Raw genomic sequence first — 17538 nt, 5'->3', positions numbered from 1 at the left:
AACTTTGGTTTTCTTTGTCAGAAAGGATATCTTTCTTGAACAGATGACTGCATGCAGTGACATTGATCAGGACGAACACCAGACCCATCAGACTGGTGGGTTGATGACCTCTCAAAGCTGTGTGACTCTATCACTTCTTCCTGCTGGTTGAGCTGGTACTCTGAATCAGTCTCATCATTCAGGCTGTCTGCTCTGACTTCTCCAGCTGCTGGATCAAACCATGATGCTTCTGTCTGCTGAGACTGTTTTTCACCTGTTCTCTTTCATCAGTATGCCATCTGATTCCTCTCCATTCATCCAGCTGCATTCTTGCTGTGGTTCTTTGTGATGCCGTGTGTTGCTTTTCTTTTTCTTTTTCCTTGGCTCCACATTAGAGTCCACCTTGCATGGCAACAGAAGGTTTCTGTGCACCACTTTTGTTCGTTCTCTTCCATTCTCTGGCTTGATCTCATACACTGGACTGTCCTGTTGTCTCCTCTGTGTCACAATCCACACCTGTTCCTCCCAATATAACCTTAATTTCACAGGCCCTCCTCTTCCAGTTACATTACAAACCAGCACTCTACATCCTGGAAACAACTCAGCGCCATGGACATTCCTGTCATAGAGAGCTTTTCCCTGCTTGGCTTCTTTGCAGGCTGTGTCTGAGGCTAGCTTGTATGCAGCATCCATCTGAGCTCTCCATTTCTCTGCATAGTCTCTGTGGGATGAGCCCTGATCTTTCACTTTGAGGCCAAACTTTAGGTCAATAGGCAGTCTGGGGTTCCTTGCAAATAAGAGAAAGTAAGGTGCATAACCAGTGGCCTGGCTGTGAGTACAGTTATAGGCATGGACCACGTTGGCCAAGGATGCTTTCCTATCTGCTTTTGCTGTCTCGGGGAGATTTCTGAGCATAGCCAGCAGTGTTCATTTAAATCTTTTGACCTGGCCATTGCCCTGCAGGTGGTAGGGTGTGGTTCTGGGCCCCTTGATTCCGCTGTACTCCTCCAGCTTGGCAAAGAGTTTGTTTTCCCACTCCTTCCCTTGGTTGTGATGCAGATGAGTCATGAATCCAATCTCAGCACAAAATCCCCCCGAATCTTGTCGGCAGCTGTTTTAGATGATTTGTCTTTGCAGGAGTAAGCCTGGGTAACCCGTGTGAAGTGGTCCATCATAACAAGGATATAGTCATATCCTCCCTTACACTTCTCTAAATGAAAATAATTAATGGAGACCAGTTTAAATGGGTACGTGCTGACAATGTTAATGAGGGGAGCTCTGGTTGACCTGTTGGGACGCTTGTTTTTTTTTTTTAGACAGCTGTACACTTGTCTGACGTAATGTTCCACATCTCGCTGCATGTGGGACCAGTAAAAGCGATCTCTAAGCAGAGTCAGTACCCTCTCTACCCCTAGGTGGCCCATTTCTTCATGCAGTTCCTTATACACCACGTGATGAAACTTCTTTGGCAGGAATAGCTGTAACCGACTTGCAGTTTTCCTGTACAGGAAATCATCATCATCAATGTGCAGTTTCTGTTTTTTCCCTCACCAGAATAGCTGCTTCCTTGTTACTGGCCCATTTTTCAGCTTTCGGCCAGTTGTTGGACAGGACATACTTAAGTATTTTGCCAATCTCAGGATCTTGTTCTTGTGCCTGTCTTAGGATCTCCTTTGGGATTTCCAATCCAGACAGTTTCACTTCCTCACTCTCCTCTGCTAACACCGTTGAGCTTGTCAAGGGACACAGCCAGGGGTCACTTTCTTCCATCTGCACAGTGAGAGCCTGTGAAACACTGTCCATCACTTCCGGTGTCACTGACTGGGTGCAGGCCTACATGTATTGTTCCATATCTAGTGGCATGTGTGACAGACCATCAGCATTTCTGTTTGCTCGACCTGGCTGGTATTTGATGGAGAACTGGAAATCAGCAAGCTCAGCTACCCACCTGTGAGTGGTGGCGTTCAACTTGGCTGTGGTGAGTACATATTTGACTGGGTTGTTGTCAGTGTAGACTGTGAATGGTGGACAGTAGTAAAGATAGTCCCTGAACCACTCACATATGGCCCACTTGAGAGCCAGGAACTCCAGCTTGCCCGAATGTAGGTGATAGTTTTTCTCTGGGGCAGTTAAAGTTCTGGACCCATATGCGATCACAACCAGTTGTCTGTGCTGTCTCTGGTAAAGCACGGCTCCGAGCCCTTCCTGAGAAGCATCACAGTGTAGAATGAATGACTGTTCATAATCAGGATATCCAAGGACTGGTGGTTCGGACAGGAACTCAGTCAGTTGACATAAAACGTGTTGATGCTCCATTGACCACTGGACTGGGTGCGATGAAGGCAATTGGCTCCCTTTGTTTTGTGTCTTTTTGTCTTGTTTTCTTTGTTTGTGCTTTCCCTTCATTGTCTTTTCAGTGGAGAGAAGGTTGTACAGGGGCTTTGCTACATGTGAAAAGTTTGGAATGTAATTTCTGTAGTATGAAATGAATCCCAACAGCTTTCTGACATCACCAATCGTGGTGGAAGTTTTCTGCTTCAAAGCTTTGACAGGGGCATGTTCGGCAGGGTCCATAGTGTTATCATCTTTGGTGACCAATCGTCCCAGGAATTTCACCTGATTTTTGAAGAGCTCACATTTTTTGGTGTTAACTTAACTCCATGGCTCTAGTAACGCTGCAGGACTTTTCTCAGATCACCTAAGTGATTTTCAAATGTCTGAGTGGTCTAAATTATCATCCAACTAAGGAAGACAGATTTCATCACGCAGCCCCACCAAGCACTTCTCCACTGACCTCTGGAACTCCACAGGTGCAAATGACAAACCAAATGGGATTTTCACCCACTCATACAGTCTCCACTGTGTAAGAAATGCAGAGAGAGGGTAACTTGACTGTTCTAGGAAACCCTGATGATATACCTTGCCTTGGTCCAGGGGTGAAAACCAGGCACTACCCTTCTAGGTGTTGAGCATGTCTTGTATGCGTGGGACTGGATGGTGATCAGGGATTGACTTCTGATTTAGTTCTCTATAGTCACAACACAACCTGAAGCTTCGGTCTTTTTTCTGCACACACTACGGGACTAGAATAGGAAGCTTTGGACTTAGCTATCCATCCCCTATTTAACAGATCTTCAAGATAATCTTTTTACTTCTTTGTGGAGTGGTTTTGGAACTGAGACATAAGTTTGCCTTACTGGGGTGGGGTCATTGAGGTGGAGCTTCAACTGCAGAGAAGGTATGTTGCCCACATCCTGAGCGAATATTACTCTCCTCTGTCAGTAGTTGTTTCACTTCCTGTTGTTGCATTGGGGAAAGATAGAAAATAGGGACTGGTGGATCCCAAGCATCCTCATGGTCGCTGTTTTCATGTGCTTGTCCAATTCTCTACTTTTCTGCCGGTTGAGTAGATACTTTACTCGTGAGGGGCACTTCCCTTTGTAGCTAACTTATATCCACCGGTTTAGTTGCAGCTGGGTAGATAGTTTTGACCATTTGGGTTTGTCCGAGCACAGTTCTAGGTGGCAATCAGATGTCATGAGCTGTGTTATTTGTGATTGGGATGGTGAACCGGGACAGGGGACCCCGCTGTAAACTGACTACACTCTCTGTAATCCCTTTGGTAACTGGAGAAGTGAGTTGGGTTCAGTCAGGATGTCTTGGCGATCTGGAAGCGGCCTGCTCTCACACTACACTTTACAGCTTTTGTTTGACCAACTGGCATATTGGTGAGCTCCCTCCCTGTTTTCACTGTACCTTGCCCTACTCTGTCACCTCCACTTTTCATCAATTTTAGGAAGACTTCCGTCTTCTTACAGTCAAAAGAAAATGATGTCCTGACTGCTTCTGTGACTACATGCAGTGGTTCTGTGCATCTCTCCAACAGGTACTCAATTACATTGAACCCCATAATTGGTTCTTCAGCCACCCCCTCTTCATGAGCAACTACGAGGTCTGTTAGAAAAGTATCGTACCTTTTTATTTTTTTCAAAAACTATATGGATTTGATTAATATGTTTTTACGTCAGCCAAGCTTGAACCTTCGTGCGCATGCGTGAGTTTTTCCATGCCTGTCGGTTGCGTCATTCGCCTGTGGGCAGGCTTTGAGTGAGCACTGCTCCGCCCCTCTCGTCGTTGTTTCATTGCGAGGAAATGGCGGAATGATTTGGGCTTTTTTTCCATCAGAATTTTTTCAGAAACTGTTAGAGACAGGCAGCTGGAAACCATTCGAAAATTTATCTGGCTTTCGGTGAAAATTTTACGGGCTTCACAGAGAATAAGGAGTGTTACTACAGCTTTAAGGACGGCCCACAATGGCGCACGGTGTGCCGCGCTCTGAGCCGCCATCGAGAGGCAGAAACCACCACATAATTTCTAAACATATCGCTGTGTGGAGCCGGGACCGTCGTGTGCAATTTCGCTGGTTATCACAAGAGCAGGACATCAGCCATTTTCCGGTAGATTTCACTTTTAACAAGAGATTTTGTCATGGAAAGCCGCGCAGAGGCTTCGCGCGTCACAACCGATTCGCTGATGAAGCGAGACAAAGGAACACCTCCGTTTCGGAGTGTTAGAGGACAAGTTGGGACATGCCTATCTCGGCTTTCAGTACTTACCAGTCGAGTGAGTATAAGAGAAATTTTGGAGAGCTGGGCATGTCCCAACTTGTCCTTGTAATGAAAGAAAGTGCAGACGGGTCCGTGCATCGGGACCGTCCGCACGTCTTTCATTAATAAAATCTCCTTTAACAGTGGAATGTCCGGATAAACTGCTGATCCCAACCTCTTCTGAAAGTTCTCTGTTCTCTCACGACGTCCTGGGTCAACAGAGGCTTAAATTTGGAAGCTTTCAGCTCAAAACAGGCAGACAGCGGCAGCTCAGGGCGCGTTGCGATGTCCCGCTCTGTGGGCAGTCCTTAAAGCGACAGCAACAGTCCATAATCTCTCATCAGCCCTTAAAATTTTCACAGAAAACCAGCTGAATTTCTCGAATGGTGTCCACTTCGATGTGCCTCACAGTTTTTGAAAAAATTTTGATCAAGCAAAGCGCCAGTCTCTCAGGAAGTTGTCAGACAAAGAGATTCCGACGGGAGGGGTAGACCACTCCTCACTCAAAGCCAGCCCACAGGCGAATGACGTAACCGACAGGCGTGAAAAAACTCAAGCATGCGCACGAGGGTTCAAGGTTGTCTGATGTAATCGCACGTGATTCAAATCCATATAGTTTTTGAAAAAAATTAAAAGGTACTTTAGTTTTATCACAGACCTCGTATATATATATATATATATATAGAGAGAGAGAGAGAGAGAGAGAGAGAGAGAGAGAGAGAGAGAGAGAGAGAGAGATAAAACATGTCTCCTGTCAGCTGTGGTAGACTCCTGCCTCTATGATCTGGTGCTTAGGGCTTGTTCTTGTGCTGCCATGATCAGAGCCTCTGTGTTGTCCTTTAGGCTGGCATTTTCTAGCCACTGGTAGGTCTTCTTGATGTCAACCACTTCCTCTATCTGTTGATTGTAGATCCCAAGAAGGGACTTGGTCTTCCATATCTCTTCCTCCTGTTCCTTATCACTGTCTGTCTTCAGCTGCCTGAGGCATTCTTGCAGCAGCTGATCCTGGGGGTGGGGGGGCATCTTTCTGATGTATTCTAGCTGTATATCTGATGACTCGTAGGGCTTATGTATCGATGGCTCGGATCTTATTCCAACCATTGAGCTGGCTATACAGCTAGGCAGTGTAGTGATAGCATTGCTGCCTTTGGAACAATAAGTCGTGGGTTCAAACCCCATTCAGGATATACATCCAGTAAGGGTCTCCAGGATAGACCCCCGCCCCATGCTATTCCTCCAGCCTACCTCAGAATCATGCGTGAGAGACAAATAAATAAAGCCATACTGGCTCAGATGTTGCCCGGGTTAACAAGGTCTGCCTCAGTTGTTGAGGAACCAGGACACACTGATGGGAAATGGGCTACTGAAACAAGATGTCCATGGACAAGGAATGACAACATGGAACTGATGGAATGCATATTTATTTATTTATTTATATATGTGTATGTATTCACACCCTTTGATCAGTACTTTGTTGATGCACCTTTGGTAGCAACTACAGCCTCAGGCCTTCTTGAATATGATGCCACAAGCTTGGCACACCTATCTTTGGGCAATTTGCCTATTTCTCTTTGCAGCAGATCTCAAGCTCCATCAGGATGGATGGGGAGTGTCAGTTCACAGCCATTTTCAGATATCTTCAGAGATAAGAGAGAGAGAAATGCTGAATAAATGCATTGTGTAACTAAAAAAAATAATCGTTTGAATAATCGTGATTTCAGTATTTACTGATACTGATTTTTTCCATAATCGAGCAGCCCTAATATATATATATATATATATATATATATATATATATATATATATATATATATATATATGCGTGAACGGGATAGGTCCTCACACTGGGGTCCTGCCGAGGCAGAAGGACCACTGAAAGTGGCCGTCATCCAGACGCAGCTCCTGCAGCAAATGATGATACTCCCCGAATTGAGAACGTCTCATGACGTTTGTCAGCTTTCCACAACTCGCGCCATTTGATCAAGGTCCGTCATGTTAACTTGACTGACAACCGGAGCCAGCAAGCGGAATGGAAGCTCCTCCTATTTGTTTATTTATTTGGATCCCCATTAGCATCTGCAGTATAACTGCATCAGCTACTCTTCCTGGGGTCCATTCATGTTTTAATCACAGTTTCAGTACAATAACATAATAGATTTCCATTAAGGCCTGTAAATCATAATGAAAATTCATAATACATTCAGAATAAATTCATTCATAATCAATTCATAATACATCACAATACTTCAACCATTTGCCTCAGATAATACTTTTTAAGTTCCTTTTTAAAACCCAGTCCACTGCTCAATTCCCTTAACTTTAGTGGTAAATGATTCTTTTCTCTCATGGCTCGAAACATCACTGTCCGTTGACTCTGGTTTGTTTTACATTTAGGCAAAATGAAACACAGTCCTTTAGCATGCCTGGTTGGATAAAAATGAATATCCTTACTAAAAGGCAGTTGTTGGTAAAGGACAGACGGTATCTGAGTTGTAATAATATTTCTTAAAAAGTTTGCTTTTGCATATAGCCACCTGTCCCTCACCAAAAGCCAAGAGAGGCCCTTATGCATTGTATCCACACTCGTCCTAAAGCCACATTTTAACACCACACGTGCAGCTTTATTTTGCACAAGCTGTAATTTTTTTACATTATTTACTGAAGTATTTGACCAGACAACTGCACAATAATCCAACTGAGACAACACCAAACTTTGAATGACATATGGTATCACTGGTTTAGTTAAATACACTCAACAAAAATATAAACGCAACACTTTTGGTTTTGCTCCCATTTTGTATGAGATGAACTCAAAGATCTAAAACTTTTTCCACATACACAATATCACCATTTCCCTCAAATATTGTTCACAAACCAGTCGAAATCTGTGATAGTGAGCACTTCTCCTTTGCTGAGATAATCCATCCCACCTCACAGGTGTGCCATATCAAGATGGTGATTAGACACCATGATTAGTGCACAGGTGTGCCTTAGACTGTCCACAATAAAAGGCCACTCTGAAAGGTGCAGTTTTGTTTTATTAGGGGGCATACCAGTCAGTATCTGGTGTGACCACCATTTGCCTCAACACATCTCCTTCGCATAGAGTTGATCAGGTTGTCAATTGTGGCCTTGTAGAATGTTGGTCCACTCCTCTTCAATGGCTGTGCGAAGTTGCTGGATATTGGCAGGAACTGGTACACACTGTCGTATACGCTGGTCCAGAGCATCCCAAACATGCTCAATGGGTGACATGTCCGGGGAGTATGCCGGCCATGCAAGAACTGGGACATTTTCAGCTTCCAAGAATTGTGTACAGATCCTTGCAACATGGGGCCGTGCATTATCCTGCTGCAACATGAGGTGATGTTCTTGGATGTATGGCACAACAATGGGCCTCAGGATCTCATCACAGTATCTCCGTGCATTCAAAATGCCATCAATAAAATGCACCTGTGTTCTTCGTCCATAACAGACGCCTGCCCATACCATAACCCCACCGTCACCATGGGCCACTCGATCCACAACATTGACATCAGAAAACCGCTCACCCACACGACGCCACACACGCTGTCTGCCATCTGCCCTGAACAGTGTGAACCGGGATTCATCCGTGAAGAGAACACCTCTCCAATGTGCCAAACGCCAACGAATGTGAGCATTTGCCCACTCAAGTCAGTTACGACGACGAACTGGAGTCAGGTCGAGACCCCGATGAGGATGACGAGTATGCAGATGAGCTTCCCTGAGACGGTTTCTGACAGTTTGTGCAGAAATTCTTTGGTTATGCAAACCGATTGTTTCAGCAGCTGTCCGAGTGGCTGGTCTCAGACGATCTTGGAGGTGAACATGCTGGAAATGGAGGTCCTGGGCTGATGTGGTTACACGTGGTCTGTGGTTGTGAGGCTGGTTGGATGTACTGCCAAATTCTCTGAAACGCCTTTGGAGACAGCTTATGGTAGGGAAATGAACATTCAATACACGAGCAACAGCTTTGGTTGACATTCCTGCTGTCAGCATGCCAATTGCACGCTCCCTCAAATCTTGCGACATCTGTGGCATTGTGCTGTGTGATAAAACTGCACCTTTCAGAGTGGCCTTTTATTGTGGGCAGTCTAAGGCACACCTGTGCACTAATCATGGTGTCTAATCAGCATCTTGATATGGCACACCTGTGAGGTGGGATGGATTATCTCAGCAAAGGAGAAGTGCTCACTATCACAGATTTAGACTGGTTTGTGAACAATATTTGAGGGAAATGGTGATATTGTGTATGTGGAAAAAGTTTTAGATCTTTGAGTTCATCTCATACAAAATGGGAGCAAAACCAAAAGTGTTGCGTTTATATTTTTGTTGAGTATAAGTTTACGATATACTTTCCAGTCAAACTCCCTTCCAGATATTATTGCAGTCTGCTTGGCTTTATCTCTTTCCTTCATTTGTGCTTTCAAGTTGACATCCAGCCATGGGCCGTTTGAGTTTGATACATTTCTTAATAGGTGCATATTTGTTGACAATTCTTGTTAATAGACCGTCAAATATTTGAAAAGCTTTCTCTGGATCTTTTTCAGTCATTACTTCAGACCAATTTACATGTATGATTTCATCCACATACTTGTCAAGATTAAAATATTTTTAAAAATCTCTTCCTTATAATTTTAGGACCAGCTTTGGGAACTTTTGTTCTCCTGACAATGCCTATTAGGTTGTGATCAGTAAATCCTACAGATGTAGAAGAGGCATTCAAACAGAGATTTGGTCTGTTTGTAAATATATGGTCAATACATGTTGCCACCTCAGTTCCATCAATTTTGAGACTCACTCTGGTCGGTTCAGATATCATTTGTGTCAGACCATATGCCGTTGCCAGTGTCATCAGTCTAGATTTCATTGGACAATTCATAGTCCAGTCAATGTTCATGTCACCGAGCAAAAACACCTCAGAATCTGTACTAGTGACATGATCAAGCATCTGATCAATTTTATCTAAATAATCTTTACATGAATTTGGAGGTCTATAACAACATCCTATGAGAATTGGCTTGAGATGTTTTAAATATACCTGTATCCCAATGGATTCAATAGAATTCGGCATTAGATCATATCTCACTTTTACTGGCAAGTGACTTTGAACATAAATTGCCACTCCACCTCCATGTGCATCTCTGTCTCGATGGAATATATTGTACCCATTGACTGTAACTGAACTATCTTCCAAAGTCGAATCTAAGTGAGTTTCTGACACTGCCAGTATTTGAAAATTTTGTTTAGCACTTAAATTTTTAATTTCAATTAATTTGTTTCTTAAACTACATATATTGATATAAGCTATTTTTAACATTTTTGTGAAATATTGTTTAGCATTAGCATGATTTTATTTTACTAACCTGATTTTTCTTTTAAAGTCCTATGAGGTCATGTTCTGATTCATCTGTATTTGTCTAAATCTTTTAGTTCACTGATGACCATCACTCTGGACTCTTCACTTTGTCTCAGCATTATTTTACAATTTCTGATCCAGGTCGCATGAATTTTGTTTTGTTTTTTCAACATTCCAGCTTGTCTTGCAATTTCAGCATTTCTCTGTGTCCGGTGCTCATTCAGGAACACTCCTGACCCTTTAAGTTTTTTGGCTTGTCTGAGCAGCTCAATTTTCTGTTTTCTGTTCCAGAATCTGATAATTACCGATGGTTTGGCTGTCACATCTTTCCTAGGAAGTGTATGGCAAGCCTCAATGAAACTGCTCTGAATGCTCATATTCTTACTTTCAAAAAACTTCACAACTTGTTCCTCTAAAGTTTCTAATTCTTTGGCAGAAATATCCTCCCCATCCCTGTCAGCTGTTACAGTTCGGGCATAGGTTCGATGTCTTGTGTCCAATCCTTGAATTACCAAATCATTCATTCTTGAATACTGTTCAAGATCATCAACTCTCCTCTCCAAGTATTAAATTTTTTTGTCTTTTTCCATTATCATATTCTTCAGATCCCTCACCTCCTTCACAAGATTTTGAAATTGTTCTTGATTTTTCACCACTTTTGAGAGCTCATCTGTGATGAAATTCAGAGACTTCTTAATTTCCTCCAGTTCATCTTCAAGCCCTGATCTTCTCAGTGCCATCGTTCAGAATCTCATGTGTTCACTACTAGCAAGTCAGTTACCAGCAGTAGCTCCGGTCTTAGCCGCCGTTAGCCCCGGATGTAGCCGCCGCTAGCCTCGGATGTAGCCGCCGCTATCCTCAGATGTAGCCTTCGCCAGCCTCGGATGTAGCCGTCGTTCGCCTCGGATGTAGCCACCGCCGCGGGCCTGGATGGATCGCTCCTCCGCCAACGCCACGGGCCTGGACGGATCGCCTTCACCGCCAACTCTGCGGGCCCGGATGGACCACCTCCCCCGCCGACGCCACGGGCCTGGATGGATCACCTCCTCCGCCGACGCCGCGGGCCTAGATGGATCGCCTCCTCTGCCGACGCCGCGGGCCTAGATGGATCGCCTCCTCTGCCGACGCCGCGGGCCTGGATGGATCGCCTCCTTAGCCGACGCCGCGGGCCTGGATGGATCGCCTCCTTAGCCGATGCCGCGGGCCTGGATGGTTCGCCCCCGCTGACGCCGCGGGCCTGGGTTGTTCGGCTCCGCCGACTCCACTGGCCTAGATGGTTTACCTCCTCCGACTCCGCGGGCCTGGATGGAACCCCACCGGCCTGGGTAGGTCGCCGTTAGCTTCGCAGCTAATCCAATCCTTACTTTTACTTAAATACTTCTTGCTTACAAGTCCCTACTTATATAGGGACAGGTAATGAGAAGATGAAAGTCAGATGTGCAGACTGTGATTCCAGGTGTTTGTAATAAAATTCTCAAAATGACACGCAGCCTCGTGTGCTGATGACGCACGAGGCTGCAAATAGCATGAGGCTATTTGATGACGCAGTGGGGCGAATTTTCACAGCGAAAGCAGAGCGACACACCGGGCGATGGTGGCCCGTCCATCGCCACGCGACCAAAGTGAATTTGTGGCGTCTGGTCGCGCCCGGTGTGAACGTGGCATAAGACCTGTCCATTTCTTGGTTTTTCAATTTCAATTTTAATTTCAATTTATTTTCATTTATATAGCGCCAAATCACAACAGAGATGCCTCAAAGCGCTTCACACAGGTAAGGTCTAACCTTACCAACCCCCGGAGCGACAGTGGTAAGGAAAAACTCCCTCTGAGGAAGAAACCTCAAGCAGACCAGACTCAAAGGGGTGACCCTCTGCTTGGGCCATGTTACAAAACATAAATTACAGAACAATTCACAGAACAATTCACGGACAAATATACAAGAAATGCTATTGGCGCACAGGACAGGAGGATCGCCAACACGAACACAACTCCCATCTCTAGATGGAGCTGCACCTTAAGCAGAGAGAAAAAAACAGAATCAGGCATCAGAAAGACAAGAAATACTGTATAATTTGTCAGCATTAAACAACAAGAAAAACAGAGAAATACTAAGGTGATCGCCGGCCACTACCCCTAAACTTCACTAAAAGACCCAGAATTTAGGTAAAGCTGAGGCCGCGGCACACTCCAATTACTAATAAAATGAATTAAAAGAGTAAAAAGCGTAAAACAAAACTGTACCAGTATGCTAGCCATATGAAAGGGAAAATAAGTGCGTCTTAAGTCTGGACTTGAAAGTCTCCACAGAATCTGACTGTTTTATTGACGCACGGAGATCATTCCACAGAACAGGGGCACGATAAGAGAAAGCTCTGTGACCCGCAGACTTCTTATTCACCTTAGGGACACAAAGTAGTCCTGCACCCTGAGAACGTAAAGCCCGGGCTGGTACGTAAGGTTTAATTAGATCAGTTAGGTAGGAGGGTGCCTGTCCATGAATAATTTTATAGGTTAGTAGCAGAACCTTAAAATCTGATCTCACTGGGACAGGAAGCCAGTGAAGGGATGCCAAAATGGGTGTAATGTGGTCGAACTTTCTGCTTCGTGTCAAAAGTCTGGCTGCAGCATTTTGAACCAATTGGAGACCCCTAATGCTAGACTGCGGTAAACCAGAAAATAGAACATTGCAGTAGTCCAATCTAGAAGAGATAAATGCATGGATCAGGGTCTCAGCATCAGCCATAGACAGGATGGGACGAATTTTCACTATATTTCGCAGGTGGAAGAAAGCAGTCCTAGTAATATTTCTAATGTGGAGGCCAAAGGACAACGAAGGATCAAAAATTACACCAAGGTTCCTCACTTTGTCAGTGTGATGTATGACACACGCGCCGAGGCTGAGAGTTAACTGGTCAAATTGGTGCCGATGTCTCACTGGACCAAGAACCATCATTTCAGTCTTATCAGAGTTTAAAAGGAGGAAGTTTCTAGACATCCAACTTCTCACTGCTGCAAGGCAATCTTCTAAGGATTTTATGTGAACGAGATTACCAGCAGTTATTGGCATGTATAACTGAGTATCATCTGCATAGCAGTGAAAGGTAATCCCAAAACGCCGCAATATGTGCCCAAGGGGTGCTATATAAAGGGAGAAAAGCAGGGGGCCTAAGACAGACCCTGTGGAACCCCAAATTTCATGTCACTAAGGTTAGAGGTAGTGTTACTGTACAAAACACAGTGAGAACGAATGGTCAAGTATGACGTCAGCCATACAAGGGCACTCCCAGTAATCCCAAAATGATTTTCCAGCCTATCAAGTAGAATATGATGATCCACTGTATCAAATGCAGCACTGAGATCTAACAGCAACAGAACCGTAGTGGTGTCCGAATCCATTGTAAGCAGAAGATCATTCACCACTTTAGTGAGAGCCGTCTCTGTGGAATGATATTTTCTAAAAGCAGACTGCAGTGGCTCAAAGAGATTATTCTCAGTAAGATAGTCTACGAGCTGCCGTGACACCACTTTTTCCAGAATTTCAGAAAAAATGATAGATTTGATATCAGCCGATAGTTTGTCAATACACTATGGTCAAGATTAGGTTTCTTAAGTAATGGTTTAATCACTGCAGATTTGAAACATTTAGGAACAGATCCAGAAGTTAAAGAAAGATTAATAATTTCCAGCACAGTCGGCCCAAGAGTGGGCCACAGGTCCTTAAACAGTTTTGTTGGTATAGGATCAAATAAACAGGTTGTGCTTTTTGTTGACATTACGAGTTTTGTCAGCATGCCTAGTGAGATACTGTCAAATTCTGTAAATCTAGGTAATACCTCAGTAGTGGCGCCCACATGAATAGCAGGGTGTGGTGGCTGGATTAAGCCATGTCGGGATATGTTTAACCTGATGTCTTCTATTTTCTTCTCAAAGTAATCCAGGAAATCTTGTGCTGTAAAAGGAGAGCGAACTATAGGTGGTTGTCCATGCAAAAGTGTTGCCACCATGTTGAACAAGAACTTTGAGTTATGCTTGTTTTTGTTGAACAAATCAGAGTAGTAAGTCCGCTTTGTAGCCAATAATGCATGCTTATAGTCTAAGATAGCATCACGCCACGCAAGGTGAAATACTTCTAATTTTGAACGACGCCATTTCCGTTCTCACGCAGATAATCATTGAACCAAGGTGACTGTGATTTGGGGGAGCGTGGTTTTAACACAGGTGGTGCAATCATGTCGAGTGTAGTTTTGAGCACTGAGTTTAAACTATCCACAAGTCTGTCAACTGACTGGGTATTTGTCAAATGTGAAGCTAAGACATCAGGCAGTCTAGCTTCAAGTTCAGTCTTAGTTGAGGAGTTGATGCATCGCCGTAAAGATATATAAGGTTGTTGTTCCACTAAACACGGCAGCGAAACTGTGAACTTAATAAGTGAGTGATCAGACACCACTGATGTAAGAGGCATGATGTCAATATTCGTGACAGCAATACCACGTGCGAGAACCAGATCCAGGGTATTTCCACTAAAGTGCGTTGAATCCTGAATGCATTGCCGAAATCCTAATGCATTCACAATTTCCATAAATGATTTGCAGAGGGGATCAGAAGGCTTATTTATATGAATGTTAAAGTCACCAATGATCAGAATGTTATCTACACTAGTTGACAAGTTAGAGATGAACGCACCAAATTCATCTAAGAATTCAGAATATGGGCCAGGAGGCCTATATACAGTGACAAAGTAATACAACTGATTTTTATTCTTCTGATCTTGGCAGTGTGTAATATCCTGAGCAGAGCGGAGAATCAGATGCTCAAATGAGTGATATTTGTAACCCCCAACAGCTAATAAGCTAAACCTAGATTTATAAATAACAGCAACACCCCTGCCTTGCTTCGCATCACGAGGGACGTGACTAAATGTATATGCTGGTGGGCAGGCCTCATTTAAGGGGAGGACAGCTGTAGGTCCTTAGATCATTGATCAACAATGATTTTGAGGACAGTGATCTTATGTTAATGAGACCCAGTCTAAGGACCTCAGTGGGGTTGACAGTTGAACTGTTTGGGTTTTAGGGATGGTTTCAGAGTAGCATATATAAGATGCCTAGAAGTAGGCTTGGGTTTAAGACATTCCACGCGCGTTGTAGGTAGCAGACACGAAATTTTTGCTATTGCTGGAACAACCACTGGGCCATCCTCAATTTCAACATCATCCAATATAGTAATGGGTATTAAGTTTGGAAAGCATATCCCTCTATGATTTTTATGGACACGACTACGGAAGCAGGCCACAGTCTCAACTTGTTGAAATTCCCTCCTTGGCAAATAAACTGCACTATCACCATAGTGGATTTTCTGCACTAAATTTCCCACTAAGCTAATGGATTCCACACCCACATTTGTCATAAGCCTTGCAGGGTCTCTAATCACCTGCTCCATGGCCTACTGTAGATTCCTAATGTTACCCTCCCTGTAGCGCTCTATCTGTGTTCGCAGACAAGATGGCGGCGCCTTCCCCAGTAGGGTGGAGGCCGTCCGGCATCAGCAAGCCACGGTGGCCCCAGAACGAAGGCCAGTTATCAATAAAGCTAAAGCCTTGCTGTCTACAAAACTGCACCAGCCACCTATTTAAAGATGTCAGCCTGCTAAATGCCTCATCAGTACCCGGGGAAGGGAGGGGACCAGAGACTATTAATCGATGCCGACACATCTTTCTGGCAAGGTCACAAGTCCTCTCTATGTCCATTTTTGTGACCTCTGAGTGCTTCATCCTGATATCATTGGTGCCAACGTGAATAACTGTGTGACTGTATCTCATGTCATGTTCCTTCGTCTGTCTTCCCTTCTGCAGCGTCAGCACCCTAAGATGAGATGCAATGTCGGGAGCTCTGGCCCCAGGAATACATTTAACGTCAGCCGGCGTCTGTAACCTGACTTTGCGGGTGATAGAATCCCCTATCACTAAAGTCCGGTCTCGTGGGCTCAGAGAATTCACATCTGGCAAATCCAAGGGGGAGAACTGATTCACAGTTCGCACTGGCGAGTGTGATCGGGGTGCCACAACTGGGCACCAAGCCCTGTGGGGCTTCCTCCGCCTAGCCACAGTCCGAAAGCCGTCCTCCACAGCCGGCGTTTCTAAGCTGATGCTAATGGGCTCACTAGCCGGCCCAACACTAACCTCATCTGGAGTGCCCGTAACATCTAACTCCACTGCGCTAAGAAGCTGCTCTAACTTACGGACATGGATCTCTAAGAGAGCCACCCTATCTTCCAACATCACGCAGGATTTACGGAGGGTGTAAAGTATAATAAGTAGTGTACTTTGTTCACTAAGAAATTCAAAAATGTAGTCAAGCAAACACGAGCTAACCAATAATGGATAAGCTAACCACTCCTAAGGCTCACACAGATGCAGATAAATGAATTAAAATTCACAGGAGTTACACTGAAAAACGAACAGAAGCATTAAACGGGTAGAAAAGAAACAGCTATAAAAAGTAACAACGGAGAGGGGAGGTGTCGACCTAGCTAGCGAAAGCTAACCGCCAGTGAATGCTAACCGCTAGCGAATGCTAACTGCTAGCAATTCACAACAGGACTGTTGTTAAATAACGTTCAGAGTAGATACAGTTAATAACCAGAAGAGTGCTAAACAGAAATAAAAGAAGCGTATACAACCGTGTGAAGTTCAGAGTGGCGTCACAGCAACAAACAATCCGTCAGAAGCAAGTTGCCGAGTTACTTCTGTTGTTCTGTTTTCCAGTATTATATAGCAAATGAAAAAGAAGTAAATGTAAGGATCACTGTAATCTTCTTGTTGTTTCTGTTTTAGCTTGCATTTTTCATATTGTCCCTACATTTTCTGATTTGTGATTGTAATACCTGTATGCTATTTCCAACAGTTTTGGGTTGTGTCATTCAGCTGACTTTATGTTGAAAATAAATTCTTCCCACCAGGGTTTTAGCACCTTGTGCATCACCCCCTCATACAGTCAGAACTACAACCCTAAAATTAATGTATCTGGAGAGCAATTAATTAATTAATGCTAATGCATGTTAGATTCAGGCCTTCTCACTGTGCAGCTCAGCTGTTCTCTGCAGGAACTTCGCAATGAACACGTGATCTATATTCTCTGACAGTCCAATAATAGGAATTTTTTTTTTTTTATGTTTAAATCCTTTAAGATTTTTATGGGCACTTTCTGTCACAGATGCTCTTGTGCAAAAATGGAGAGAAAATGTGGGATGAGAAGGGCTGTTCATGAGGAAGATGTTCTCATTGTCTACATTTTTGCCTCGCAGGACCTGCGGTATTTCAAGTCGAAGAAGACTAATCGAGGTCTGCTGCAGGAAGGATGGCTTGATACCCAAGACCCCATCATGTGCTCCTACAAACTGGTGACTGTAAAGTTTGAGGTCTGGGGTCTGCAAACACGTGTGGAGCAGTTTGTGCACAAGGTCAGAATGAAAATATATGCATGAAAGGGGCGTTGCCTCATAATTAGTCAAATGTAAAACGGCAAGACAACTTGTTGTTGTCAGCCCCATGGTATTGTATTTTATTTCATGATA

General features: G+C 44.1%; 1 protein-coding gene across 2 annotated transcripts in view; it reads left to right on the top strand.

Moving 5' to 3' along the window:
• Positions 1-17538, top strand: part of pitpnc1a (phosphatidylinositol transfer protein cytoplasmic 1a) — a 159696-nt gene that overhangs the window by 123499 nt on the left and 18659 nt on the right. For both annotated transcript variants that reach the window (XM_034190471.1, XM_034190472.1), the window contains exon 8: positions 17269-17424. In XM_034190471.1, coding sequence (XP_034046362.1) covers positions 17269-17424 — 156 coding nt within the window. The remainder of the gene's footprint in view (positions 1-17268; positions 17425-17538) is intronic.

Source organism: Thalassophryne amazonica, chromosome 16 (genome assembly GCF_902500255.1).
Source record: "Thalassophryne amazonica chromosome 16, fThaAma1.1, whole genome shotgun sequence".
NCBI lineage: Eukaryota > Metazoa > Chordata > Actinopteri > Batrachoidiformes > Batrachoididae > Thalassophryne > Thalassophryne amazonica.
This window is presented reverse-complemented; position numbering and strand designations above follow the sequence as displayed.